Source organism: Bombina bombina, chromosome 2 (genome assembly GCF_027579735.1).
Source record: "Bombina bombina isolate aBomBom1 chromosome 2, aBomBom1.pri, whole genome shotgun sequence".
NCBI classification, from domain to species: Eukaryota; Metazoa; Chordata; class Amphibia; order Anura; family Bombinatoridae; genus Bombina; species Bombina bombina.
Genome location: NC_069500.1, coordinates 168,448,762 through 168,463,037, shown reverse-complemented (window position 1 = coordinate 168,463,037; position 14,276 = coordinate 168,448,762). Strand labels below are relative to the sequence as shown.

General features: G+C 43.9%; 2 protein-coding genes across 2 annotated transcripts in view; one reads left to right on the top strand and one right to left on the bottom strand.

Moving 5' to 3' along the window:
* SGTB (small glutamine rich tetratricopeptide repeat co-chaperone beta) overlaps window positions 1–14,276 on the top strand; it is a 300,564-nt gene that overhangs the window by 23,651 nt on the left and 262,637 nt on the right. The gene's annotated exons all lie outside the window — the stretch shown is intronic.
* The window catches only part of NLN (neurolysin), a 322,838-nt gene that overhangs the window by 242,274 nt on the left and 66,288 nt on the right, over window positions 1–14,276 (bottom strand). The window contains 1 exon segment of the mRNA XM_053701341.1: window positions 8,765–8,913. Coding sequence (XP_053557316.1) covers window positions 8,765–8,913 — 149 coding nt within the window.

Here is a 14,276-nt window from a genome sequence, read left to right as displayed (position 1 = left end):
CTATGTGGAAAACAGAATTTATGCTTACCTGATAAATTACTTTCTCCAACGGTGTGTCCGGTCCACGGCGTCATCCTTACTTGTGGGATATTCTCTTCCCCAACAGGAAATGGCAAAGAGCCCAGCAAAGCTGGTCACATGATCCCTCCTAGGCTCCGCCTTCCCCAGTCATTCGACCGACGTAAAGGAGGAATATGCATAGGAGAAATCATATGATACCGTGGTGACTGTAGTTAGAGAAAATAATTAATCAGACCTGATTAAAAAACCAGGGCGGGCCGTGGACCGGACACACCGTTGGAGAAAGTAATTTATCAAGTAAGCATAAATTCTGTTTTCTCCAACATAGGTGTGTCCGGTCCACGGCGTCATCCTTACTTGTGGGAACCAATACCAAAGCTTTAGGACACGGATGATGGGAGGGAGCAAATCAGGTCACCTAGATGGAAGGCACCACGGCTTGCAAAACCTTTCTCCCAAAAACAGCCTCCGAAGAAGCAAAAGTATCAAATTTGTAAAATTTGGTAAAAGTGTGCAGTGAAGACCAAGTCGCTGCCTTACATATCTGATCAACAGAAGCCTCGTTCTTGAAGGCCAATGTGGAAGCCACAGCCCTAGTGGAGTGAGCTGTGATTCTTTCAGGAGGCTGCCGTCCGGCAGTCTCATAAGCCAATCGGATGATGCTTTTAAGCCAAAAAGAGAGAGAGGTAGAAGTTGCTTTTTGACCTCTACTTTTACCAGAATAAACAACAAACAAGGAAGATGTTTGTCTGAAATCCTTTGTAGCCTCTAAATAGAATTTTAGAGCACGAACTACATCCAAATTGTGCAACAAACGTTCCTTCTTTGAAACTGGATTCGGACACAAAGAAGGCACAACTATCTCCTGGTTAATATTTTTGTTAGAAACAACTTTCGGAAGAAAACCAGGTTTAGTACGCAAAACTACCTTATCTGCATGGAACACCAGATAAGGAGGAGAACACTGCAGAGCAGATAACTCTGAAACTCTTCTAGCAGAAGAAATTGCAACCAAGAACAAAACTTTCCAAGATAATAACTTAATATCTACGGAATGTAAGGGTTCAAACGGAACCCCTTGAAGAACTTGAAAGAACTAAATTGAGACTCCCAAGGAGGAGTCAAAGGTTTGTAAACAGGCTTGATTCTAACCAAGCAGCCTGAACAAAAGCTTGAACATCTGGCACAGCCGCCCACGCTTTTTGTGAAGTAAAACAGATAAAGCAGAAATCTGTCCCTTCAAAAAGAACTTGCAGATAATCCCTTCTCCAAACCCTCTTGTAGGAAAGGATAGAATCTTAGGAATTTTTATCTTGTTCCATGGGGAATCCTTTAGATTCGCACCAACAGATATATTTATTTCCATACTTTATGGCTAAACTTTTTCTAGTTACAGGCTTTCTTAGCCTGAATAAGAGTATCAATGACAGAATCTGAGAACCCACGCTTTGATAAAATCAAGCGTTCAATCTCCAAGCAGTCAGGTTGGAGTGAGGCCCAGATTCGGATGTTCGCACGGACCTTGAACAAGAAAGGGTCCCCGTCTCAAAGGTAGCTTCCATGGTGGAGCCGATGACATATATTCACCAGGTCTGCATACCAAGTTCTGCGTGGCCACGCAGGAGCTATCAAGATCACTGAAGCCCTCTCCTGATTGATCCTGGCTACCAGCCTGGGAATGAGAGGAAACGGTGGGAATACATAAGCTAGGTTGAAGGTCCAGGGCGCTACTAGTGCATCTACTAGAGTCGCCTTGGGATCCCTGGATCTGGACCCGTAGCAAGGAACCTTGAAGTTCTGACGAGACGCCATCAGATCCATGTCTGGAATGCCCCATAATTGAGTTATTTGGGCAAAGATTTCCGGATGGAGTTCCCACTCCCCCGGATGAAATGTCTGACGACTCAGAAAATCCGCTTCCCAATTTTCCACTCCTGGGATGTGGATTACAGACAAGTGGTAGGAGTGAATCTCCGCCCATTGAATTACTTTGGTCACTTCTTCCATTGCCAGGGAACTCCTTGTTCCCCCCTGATGGTTGATATATGCAACAGTCGTCATGTTGTCTGATTGAAACCTTATGAATTTTGGCCTTTGCTAGTTGAGGCCAAGCCATGAGAGCATTGAATATCGCTCTCAGTTCCAGAATTCTTATCGGAGAAGAGATTCTTCCCGAGACCATAGACCCTGGAGCTTTTTCAGGGGTTCCCAGGACACGCGCCCCTGCCCACCAGACTGGCGTTCGTCGTGGACAATGACCCCACTCTGGTCTGCGGAAGCCTCCATCCCTTGTGACAGGTTGTCCAGGGTCAGCCACCAACAGAGTGAATCTCTGGTCCTCTGATCTACTTGGATCGTCGGGGACAAGTCTGTATAATCCCCATTCCACTGTCTGAGCATGCACAGTTTGTAATGGTCTTAGATGAAGTCGCCGCAAAAGGAACTATGTCCATTGCCGCAACCATCAAACCTATTACTTCCATGCACTGGGCTATGGAAGGAAGAAGAACAGAATGAAGTACTTGACAAGAGCTTAGAAGTTTTGATTTTCTGGCCTCTGTCAGAAAAATCTTCATTTCTAAGGAGTCTATTATTGTTCCCAAGAAGGGAACTCTTGTCGACGGGAATAGAGAACTTTTTTTCTACGTTCACTTTCCACCCGTGAGATCTGAGAAAGGCTAGGACAATGTCCGTATGAGCCTTTGCTTGTGGCAGAGACGACGCTTGAATCAGTATGTCGTCCAAGTAAGGTACTACTGCAATGCCCCTTGGCCTTAGCACCCGCTAGAAGGGACCCTAGTACCTTTGTGAAAATTCTTGGAGCAGTGGCTAATCCGAATGGAAGTGCCACAAACTGGTAATGCTTGTCCAGAAAAGGCGAACCTTAGGAACCGATGATGTTCCTTGTGGATAGGAATATGTAGATACGCATCCTTTAAATCCACCGTGGTCATGAATTGACCTTCCTGGATGGTAGGAAGAATTGTCCGAATGGTTTCCATTTTGAACGATGGAACCCTGAGAAATTTGTTTAGGATCTTGAGATCCAAAATTGGCCTGAATGTTCCCTCTTTTTTGGGAACTATGAACAGATTGGAGTAAAACCCCATCCCTTGTTCTCTTAATGGAACAGGATGAATCACTCCCATTTTTAACAGGTCTTCTACACAAGGTAAGAATGCCTGTCTTTTTATTTGGTCTGAAGACAATTGAGACCTGTGGAACCTTCCCCTTGGGGGTAGTTCCTTGAATTCCAGGAGATAACCTTGAGAAACTATTTCTAGCGCCCAAGGATCCTGAACATCTCTTGCCCAAGCCTGAGCGAAGAGAGAGAGTCTGCCCCCCACCAGATCCGGTCCCGGATCGGGGGCCAACATCTCATGCTGTCTTAGTAGCGGTAGCAGGTTTCTTGACCTGCTTACCTTTGTTCCAGCCTTGCATCGGTCTCCAGGCTGGCTTGGTTTGAGAAGAATTACCCTCTTGCTTAGAGGATGTAGAATTTGAGGCTGGTCCGTTTCTGCGAAAGGGACGAAAATTCGTTTTATTTTTAGCCTTAAAAGACCTATCCTGAGGAAGGGCGTGGCCCTTTCCCCCAGTGATGTCTGAAATAATCTCTTTCAAGTCAGGGCCAAACAGCGTTTTCCCCTTGAAAGGGATGTTAAGCAATTTGTTCTTGGAGGACACATCCGCTGACCAAGACTTTAGCCAAAGCGCTCTGCGCGCCACAATAGCAAAACCTGAATTTTTCGCCGCTAATCTAGCTAATTGCAAAGTGGCGTCTAAGGTAAAAGAGTTAGCCAATTTAAGTGCTTGAACTCTGTCCATAACCTCCTCATAAGAAGATGCTTTATTGAGCAACTTTTCTAGTTCTTCGAACCAGAAACACGCTGCTGTAGTGACAGGAACAATGCATGAAATTGGTTGTAGAAGGTAACCTTGCTGAACAAACATCTTTTTAAGCAAACCCTCTAATTTTTTATCCATAGGATCTTTGAAAGCACAACTATCTTCTATAGGGATAGTGGTGCGTTTGTTTAGAGTAGAAACCGCCCCCCTCGACCTTGGGGACTGTCTGCCATAAGTCCTTCCTGGGGTCGGCCATAGGAAATAATTTCTTAAATATAGGGGGGGGGGACAAAAGGTATGCCGGGCCTTTCCCATTCTTTATTTACAATGTCCGCCACCCGCTTGGGTATAGGAAAAGCTTCGGGGGGCACCGGGACCTCTAGGAACTTGTCCATCTTACATAATTTCTCTGGAATGACCAAATTGTCACAATCATCCAGAGTAGATAACACCTCCTTAAGCAGAGCGCGGAGATGTTCCAATTTAAATTTGAATGTAATAACGTCAGGTTCAGCTTGTTGAGAAATTTTTCCTGAATCTGAAATTTCTCCCTCAGACAAAACCTCCCTGGCCCCTTCAGACTGGTGTAAGGGCATGTCAGAACCATTATCATCAGCGTCCTCATGCTCTTCAGTATCTAAAACAGAGCAGTCGCGCTTTCGCTGATAAGTGGGCATTTTGGCTAAAATGTTTTTAATAGAATTATCCATTACAGCAGTTAATTGTTGCATAGTAAGGAGGATTGGCGCACTAGATGCACTAGGGACCTCCTGAGTGGGCAAGACTGGTGTAGACATAGAAGGAGATGATGCAGTACCATGCTTACTCCCCTCACTTAAGGAATCATTTTGGGCAACATTATTATCAGTGGCATCATTGTCCCTACTTTGTTTGTCACATTCATCACATATATTTAAATGGAGAGGAACCTTGGCTTCCGAACATACAGAACATTGTCTAACTGATGGTTCAGACATGTTAATAGGCATAAACTTGATAACAAAGCACAAAAAACGTTTTAAAATAAAACCGTTACTGTCACTTTAAATTTTAAACTGAACACACTTTATTACTGAATATGTGAAAAAGTATGAAGGAATTGTTCAAAATTCACCAAAATTTCACCACATTGTCTTAAAGCCTTAAAAGTATTGCACACCAAATTTGAAAGCTTTAACTCTTAAAATAACGGAACCGGAGCCGTTTTTACATTTAACCCCTATACAGTCCCTGGTATCTGCTTTGCTGAGACCCAACCAAGCCCAGAGGGGAATACGATACCAAATGACGCCTTCAATAAGCTTTTTCAGTGGATCTGAGCTCCTCACACATGTATCTGCATGCCTTGCTTCTCAAAAACAACTGCGCACTAGTGGCGCGAAAATGAGGCTCTGCCTATGACTAGAAAAGGCCCCCAGTGAAAAAGGTGTCCAATACAGTGCCTGCCGTTTTTTTAACACAATTCCCAAGATTAAAATAACTCTTCAAAGTTATAAACCATTAAATATGTTTATAAAGTAATCGTTTTAGCCCAGAAAAATGTCTACCAGTCTTTAAAGCCCTTGTGAAGCCCTTTATTCTTATATTTAAAACTAAGAAAATGGCTTACCGGATCCCATAGGGAAAATGACAGCTTCCAGCATTACCAAGTCTTGTTAGAAATGTGTCATACCTCAAGCAGCAAAAGTCTGCTCACTGTTTCCCCCAACTGAAGTTAATTCATCTCAACAGTCCTGTGTGGAAACAGCCATCGATTTTAGTAACGGTTGCTAAAATCATCTTCCTCATACAAACAGAAATCTTCATCTCTTTTCTGTTTCAGAGTAAATAGTACATACCAGCACTATTTTAAAATAACAAACTCTTGATTGAAGAATAAAACTACATTTAAACACCAAAAAACTCTAAGCCATCTCCGTGGAGATGTTGCCTGTGCAACGGCAAAGAGAATGACTGGGGAAGGCGGAGCCTAGGAGGGATCATGTGACCAGCTTTGCTGGGCTCTTTGCCATTTCCTGTTGGGGAAGAGAATATCCCACAAGTAAGGATGACGCCGTGGACCGGACACACCTATGTTGGAGAAACAGCAATCGATTTTAGTTACTGTCTGCTAAAATCATCTTCCTCTCACAAACAGAAATCTTCATCTTTTTCTGTTTCAGAGTAAATAGTACATACCAGCACTATTTTAAAATAACAAACTCTTGATAGTAGAATAAAAAAACTACAACTAAACACCACATACTCTTAACCATCTCCGTGGAGATGTTGCCTGTGCAACGACAAAGAGAATGACTGGGGTGGGCGGAGCCTAGGAGGGACTATATGGCCAGCTTTGCTGGGACTCTTTGCCATTTCCTGTTGCGGAAGAGATATTCCCACAAGTAAGGATGACGCCGTGGACCGGACAAAATTAGAAATTATTTCTGCCAAACCAGGTCCGAACAAGGTCTTACCTTTGCAAGGAAGCGCCAGAAGCTTGGACTTAAAGGTAAAATCAGCTGACCAAGATTTTAGCCACAATGCCCTGTCAGCTAGGATAGTGAAGCCACTTGGCTCTCAGTCTAATAACTTGCATTATCAGAAATAAAGGAATTGGCTAGTTTGAGATGCTTAATCCTGTCTTGTATACCCTCCAACGGAGTCTCTACTAAGATTCAGACAAGGCGTTGCACCAATAAGATGCTGCACTTGCTACTGTGGCAATAAAAACTGCAGGTTGCCATTGAAGACCTTGATGACCATACATCTTCTTCAAATAAGCTTCCAGCTTTTTGTCCATGGGATCCTTAAAGGAGCAGCTATCCTCTATGGGGATCAGAGTAGAAATAGCCCCTTCTACTTTAGGCACCATGCACCAAGAATCTTTAATGGAGTCAGCAACAGGAAACATCATTTTAAATATGGGAGACGGAGAGAAAGCAATCCCTGGCTTCTCCAATTCCTGTGAAATAATACACGGTCTGGGACATTAAAAACTTCCACAGAGGGAGGAACATCACAGTATTTATTAAGTTTACTAGACTTCTTAGGGTTGACAACGACAGAAGTATCGGAGTCGTCCAAAGTAGCCAATACCTCCTTTAACAGTACACAAAGGTGTTCAAGCTTAAATCTGAAGTTTACATCTTCAGTATCAGATGAAGGAATAATACTGTCCGAATCTGAGATTTCAACCTCAGAGGCTACTGACGTATCCTCCTCATATGACTTATAAGGGAGGGCAACCTGCATAGCAGTAAGTGGAACAGAAACCTTACTATCTGAATGTCTAATTTTCCTCTTGCATTTTCCCAGCATAGGAAAAGCAGATAATGCCCCACATACAGGAGAACATACCTGTGCATGAAAATATGCAGGCAAATAAACTCCTCCAGGAGGCTGAGAGGAACTGCAGGGCACTGTATGTGATGCCATAGAGGCTTGGGAAGTTTGAGGAGAAAGCTGTGGCATTGCCTGAACAGCATCATCCTGAGAGACATTGGGCTCAGCGGGCAACAATTTATCTTTTAATTGAAGTGTTCTAGCTAAGCATGCAGCAAAGAATTGCATAGGCAAAACAATTTGTGCCTCTAGGCATAACAAGCATTTGTCAAAAGATTGTAGAATTTTTTTAAATACACTGTCACTTTAAGAATTTTTAATACCACAGCCACTAAACGTTATGCAAAAATGTTTTAAAATAATAAACTTATTCTTTAAAATAATAAACAGGTGCCTTACTGTAACACTTATATACAATTTGGCTGCCAGAAGTCTCTAAAACAATTGTATAGTAGATCGACACTGAAGAGATTGAAATTCAATGACGCCGCTCCGCTCCGTGATATCCGACAGCAGAGAGAAGTCACATGACCGACAGAGAGGAAAATATGCATCAAGTAAAAGGCGTACGTTTACCTCTGCCTTAGCTAAATTTACACAAACGCTCAAGCATTCTGTCAGTTAGCCTGTTCTAGCTAAGCAAGCAAAGAAAACCAACTGCCAAATTTTAAGTTTATACATAAATCCCTGTATAAAACATAAGCCCCACACACATACTAATAAAGTATTTCAACAAAATTAGCCCAAAGAGAAAAAACATCCTAATAAAGGGAAGATTAACCCCTAGTCTCAACATACATAATGTGCCTGCCCACTGCCAAAGAGAATCCTGTATAAAGGATTTAAAAAATGTCCCCATCTACTGCATATGAAATATTCTTCTGAAGTGCAAGTCTCCAAGACCTAAAAGACAAAAGCACTTACCTGCAGTCTAGCTGTCCGGCAGGAAGACAGCTCACAAGGCATGAAAGGACACATACTCCTTACAGAGACCTGTAGAAAAAGAAAGAACAGAGTAACCAAATCTGGCTATCTGTACCATGTGTTAGGAAACAAAGCAAGGACTACCTCACAACTTCCTAACTGCTTAAAAGTCACCACTGCTCTACTGAAGAGATTGACGTGGACTCAGCTAAACCCAAATCCTTGCTTGCAGGGAAAAGTAGCCGAAAAAGGAATTAATTTCTTCAGACACCAAACTTAACCTCCTCCATTGACAGAGACAAAGAGAATGACTGGGGATTATGGGTAGGGGAGTGACACTTAACAGCTTTGCTGTGGTGCTCTTTGCCTCCTCCTGCTAGCCACGAGTGATATTCCCACTAGTAATTGAATGACTTTCTGGACTCTCCATATCTTAGGAAAGAAAATAGTTTATTCAGCACAGGAACATTTGTTCAAAAAGCAAAGGTCTGTAATACATTTTGAAACATTTAAAATAGATTTTTAAATGAGAGAAATATTTTGAGTAGCATGTCTCTTTAAGAATTGTTATTGGTGAGCAAGAGAGTGTCAGTGTAGAATTTGACTAATGTTGGCCCAGCACAGATACAGTTGGATTCACTGTAGTTACCTTAAAATGAAGAATTCTTTTAAACACGTCCTCTCTCATATTCATCTCCACATCAAAGTCAGAAAGCTTTTTGTCAGCCAATGTGCTTGCTGACCGCATCTCCTTACTAGGGGAGACATGCTGGGGAAAATCTAATATGCTTCTCTCCACTGTGAAAAAAGAATATAATACAATCAATAATGTGGATTTCACATGAATACAAGGTAGCATCTCAATAAAGTAGTCTGCATGTTATGATGCTCCATCCTGAAACACGCTGAAATTAAATTCTCAGAAATAAGGTTATATTAAAAGGACCATAAAGCCAATATTACACTTTTATGATTTAAACAGAGCACACAATCTTGTGGCCTAAACCTCTAAATATACTTACAACCCCTGTAAATATACGTACAACTCCTGTAACTATACTAACAACCCCTCTAAATTTACTTACGACTCCTATAAAAATATGCGTACTAGGGGTGCGGAGCTAGCCGCTGAGTTGAGAGGAAGCACACGAACAGCTCCAGGCTTCAAATTGACTAAAACAGACACTAAGCTCTATATTTGGGGAAAATAGTGAGAAGTGGGCTATTTGGCTAGCTTTTATCTGCTACACCTCCCTTCTGGGTTCCTGCGAAGGTTTGCTGCCACTTATGGAGGACTTCTCAAATACTAATTGACAGCCTGCACCGCAGCTACAGATAGAGCAGGGCCGCTGCCCATCTGGCTCCGGAGGGTCGGGGATCCGCTCCGGAGCTCTAGTTATCTATTTTTGCTGAGTTGCCGCTGCCACAGCGGAATACACAGCCGCCTGAAGACTCGGCGAGATTGAGTGGAACTGCGCCTTACCTAAAGGGCCCTGCTACAAGCCGGATAACATTTGGTGCAGGTTACGCCCCAAAACCAGGAGCGGAAATATCGGAGGAGAGGGGCTGACATCGGGGACAGTTCTGGGGGTTCCAGATGCTTTGAAAGCCGTTTGAGGTTCCAGTGACTCCCTGTACCCTGTTTGGCGCAAAGTGCGGCCATCATGCGGCCTCCGGGGAGCAAGATGCCACTGATAGTACCCACGTGGCCCCCACCGGTGAAGGAGGCCTGGCTGTCTCTCCAACTTGAAGGACTTCGCTCACCTCATCTCTCCATAGGGGACACCAACACAGCTGGGCATTAACATCATTAGCCCGGTAGCAGGGAGGCAGCTCCAGTGGAGACCTCTTGGGCCTGCAACAACCATAGGTGCCATGGACTCTGTGGCGCACACTTCCTGGAGGACCTGGGTGATATTTTTCTATATTACATTGTGTATCTTCACCCAGCTTCTCTACACATAGCCTGCCTACAATAAATGCCCTTAGTTGAGTGTTCAGAACGCATTGCATAAGCTGTATACACCTTGCGGGGGGGCTGCGCTGGGGAGGCTACTTGAGGCCCATCTACATTTAAAGCTGTGCCCTATTGCCATTAATTGGCTTGGGGGGCCTCCCTGGCTCCTGGTCCCTGCTCCAGTTTTATATGAGTGTTTAACTGTGCAATAGGAACCGCGCACTCCCAGCTGCAAGAAAGCTTGTTAACCCTCTATCAACGTGCTCTGGGGCTTCACAGGGAGCACTGCCCCTCTCAATTATTAAGCCTGGGAGGTAGCGGTTCCCCTCCTACAAAGCCATCACCCACAGAGGACAGCTTAGTGTTTCTGGCACCTGTTGTGGGGGACAGCGGCTCCGGGTTTCCCCTTGGCCTGGACTTTCTCCTTTGTTACCTGGGTCCCATTGGGGCCCTTATTTGCAGTGGCCCTCTCTTTTGGAGGTTCCCAGGGGTAACCCTCTCTGAGGAAGCTTTTACTAGTATTACCTCTGAAAGATATTTGTATATTCCAATAGCTGCTGCGACAGCTGAGGTGTCTGAGTAACTATCTCAAAGTGTAGTGTCACTCCCCTGTATAACTGTAATATCATTCTCTTATTGCCTGTTTATTGTGTGTAAATATGGACTGTTACCTTATACTAATTAACGCTTGATTGCTTCCTTAGGTATACGGTGTACCCTCTCCTCCCTTTTCTGCTAAGTGGCTGTTAGCGGGTCATATCCTCACTCCCTTTCCCCACATTGTCCTATTGTGACAAGTGTTACATTGCAAGTGTTCTCTCAGGTGTGGGTCAGGGAGAAAGAGTGAATACTTGAATGCACACTAGTAAACAACAGATATTTAAGACACTCACCTAGGGACAACTCTGTTATGTGATAGATACATACAGTCTTGCATACTCTGGGAACTCCTCTCGACCAAATGTCAGTCTAAAGGGTCCTGCGTGCCCCCCCTTCCACTTCGAGAAGATAACATCTAACTATTGAACACTACATCTGGATTACCAATTAGAGGCATTGACAACCTACCATGTTGCAACAAGCCAAGAAAAAGCAAAAAGGTAACTTTGGGCCTAAGAAGACTGTGATGGATCATTTCCATCCTCACAGGGACAGAGGCAACACCAGATCTGAAGATGAACAATCTCTTACATCAGACCAACCCGATGATCACCTGGACAGTAGGTTCTCCGGCTCCGGCACCCCCGGGAGGAGTAAGGGGGATGGCCCTGCTCTACCGCTTGACTCCATACAACGCATGTTTGAAAACCAAAATCAGACCCTTACAAGGCACTTCAATAAGCTGGAGAGATCCTTTGAAGACCTACAATGAGATATCTCTTCTATCAATGAGCGCACCGACATAATAGAATGAAAGCAATAGGATCTCATGGTGGACCATGCTAACTGGGTCGGGTAAACACAAAGCTCGGCGGACAAAGTATCATCTTAAGAGGCGAAAGTGGCAGACCTGGAAGACCGATCCAGGCAAAATAATATAGGCTGAGGAAGATCCCCGAGTCGGTGCCCCCGCAAGAACTGGAAGAGTATGCACTACACCTATTCCAGTCAATCTAGGGCCCTTCCACTGGTAGAATAGACCGGATTCACAGAATGGCGAGATCTAGGAACCTCCCTCCTGGCAAACCTAGAGACACCATAGCTCTCTTACACTATTATTCCTACAAGAATAAGCTGATGAGGGCCATGCTGCGTTCTCCACAGCTAACTGGGCAATTTAGGGATGTCTCCCTGTTTCCGGACCACTCCTCTTATACTCTGGCACAGAGAAGAAGCTTCTGAGAGGTTACCAGAATCCTGAGAAACAACCAGATCAAGTACAGATGGGGGTTCCCGACAAAATTAATAGTCACGAAGGATGGAGCACAACATATTATTTTGACACCCCGACAGGGTCAGGAACTTTTGAGGACAAGGCATCTAGACCAACAAGATCAGGCCCCCCCGGACTCCCCACGGAGGCATCTGAATGACCCCAATGTCCCTGCTTATCCACAAATGGGGAATTCTGATCTAAGGGTGAACGCTCCAGAATGGAATCCTGGGTGCCCTCTGCTAAATGCTTGAACCACTGACACTAGAGGATGTATACCATTAGGTACACCACAAGGTATTTAAGATTGAGGTGGATAATGGGCTGGACATCCCATGGCTTACCATGCAAGCTAGACTGCTTAATGTAATATCTATGCACTTAACTTGAATGTTTCATATTTCACTGCAGACAGGTGAGGGGTAATGTGTTGCCATCTGGCCATGGAGTGCTACCTGAGAAAAACCCGCCTTTTTTGGCTGGAGTAAATGGCCTCGACCCTGATATTAGTAAGGTGGGGGGGGTGCATGGCCAGATGGGTACATTGGGAATTAGGACCCATGTTCACAAGTGTTTAAAGCATCCCCTTATATGTTTCTGTAGCCGCACAAGTCTAACATGTTTACTATGTTTTTCATTGCAGGTATATTCAGGGGTGGGGGTATATGTTCACACCCGGCCATGGAATGGTGTCAATAATGATACCCGCCTCATTTGGCCAGAACAAATGCCTTAGAGTTTGAAAACAAGGAGGCCGGGACATGGACGATTGTGAACATAAAGAATTAATGCGCGGATTAAAAATTTATGACATCTACCCTTACACCCTACTGAAGACACGCATAATAAAATACTAGAGTTTGATTTAGATACGTTTAGTTTATTTGTTAGGCCCCTAGTTATAGGTTTTGTCGGGGGAAGGGCTGTATGTTTTCATCTGACCATGGCGAGCTGGTGGAGGGACCCCGCTTTGTGGGTCGGAGAAAGTGCTTTTGACCCTGAATTGATCGGGGAGGTGGTGCATGATCGGATGTAGACATCAAGTCCCAAGTTAATATTAAAGAATGTTTGCAGGTTGAAGTCTATATACAGACGTAGACACACATTATAACTGACCTAGGTCGACTTAGATATGTCCATGCATAATCTGCTGTATATCTACCCACTACTGTGCCTGTGGGTTATGTGTACTCAAATGGTTTGTATTAAAACTGTGTTTGGTTATACAATTATACTTAACTTATGTATCTTTAATGATGTTATCTTAATATTTATGTTCTTTTGAACTCAAATTGACTCAGGGGGGTGTTGGGGATATTACTGGCTCCGCCCCCCCCACCATATAACTTGTGGTTAGGGGATCTCTTGAGCCCTTTGCATACTCACAGCAGAGTTAGGAAATCTCTGCCACACCGAGGTGACAGGGCCTCTTAATATCCTACCATACTATCCCTATCTAATTACCTTTAACATGTTCCCCCTGTTATAACCCCCCCTTTTTTTTTCTTCTCGCCATAAAGCTCTGTACTTTAAACACTAAAGGCCTAAACTCTCCAACTAAAAAGGAGCTTATTGTTAAAATACCTTCAGACCCAACACATTGATTTAGAATATCTCCAGAAGACCCACTGGACCGAGGATGGAGCCTCTAGATTTCAATCACCACGATTGGGCTTAGTTCACAGACTAACACCAGAGACTGCTCTCTTTCACCTAGGGCTAGTGAAACTGACTCAACCGGAGAGGGTACTGTGCATTATCATCCTTCTGGCCACAAAGTTGGCCATAGCGAGAAGCTGGCTGGGAACAAATTTCCTTCCGAATGGTAAGGGACATACTTGAATATATCCGCACAATTGAAGAATACTCTTTTAAATCTATGGGTAAAATAGGATTACATGGACAGGTTTGGGCGGTCTGGGAGGACTGGGTGAGAGCAGACAACTAGAGAAAGAAAGAAACGGAACACGTGTACTGACACTAAAATGAAATAGTCTGCTTTTAAAAGCTCCCCGCACTTATCGAGTTGCACCCCTCTGTGCCACCCCTCCGCCCTTTTTTTTCTCCTCTACTGGCCCTGTTGCCTCGTAATACACCTCTCTTATCATCCAGAACTTTTTTCACAATCACCTGTATGTTATTACGATAGGTAATTGAAGACATTTACTAAACTCCCCAAAACTCTGAGGGGAGATTAAGAACCAGGTGGCTAATAGTATTTCTTCTGTGTTAAGAATAACTGGCCTCTATTCTGTTGTTTATATTGTGGACACACAAAGACCTACTTCTTTCCTCTCAGAGTCCCTACACGAAAGCTAGGTCTTATGATTA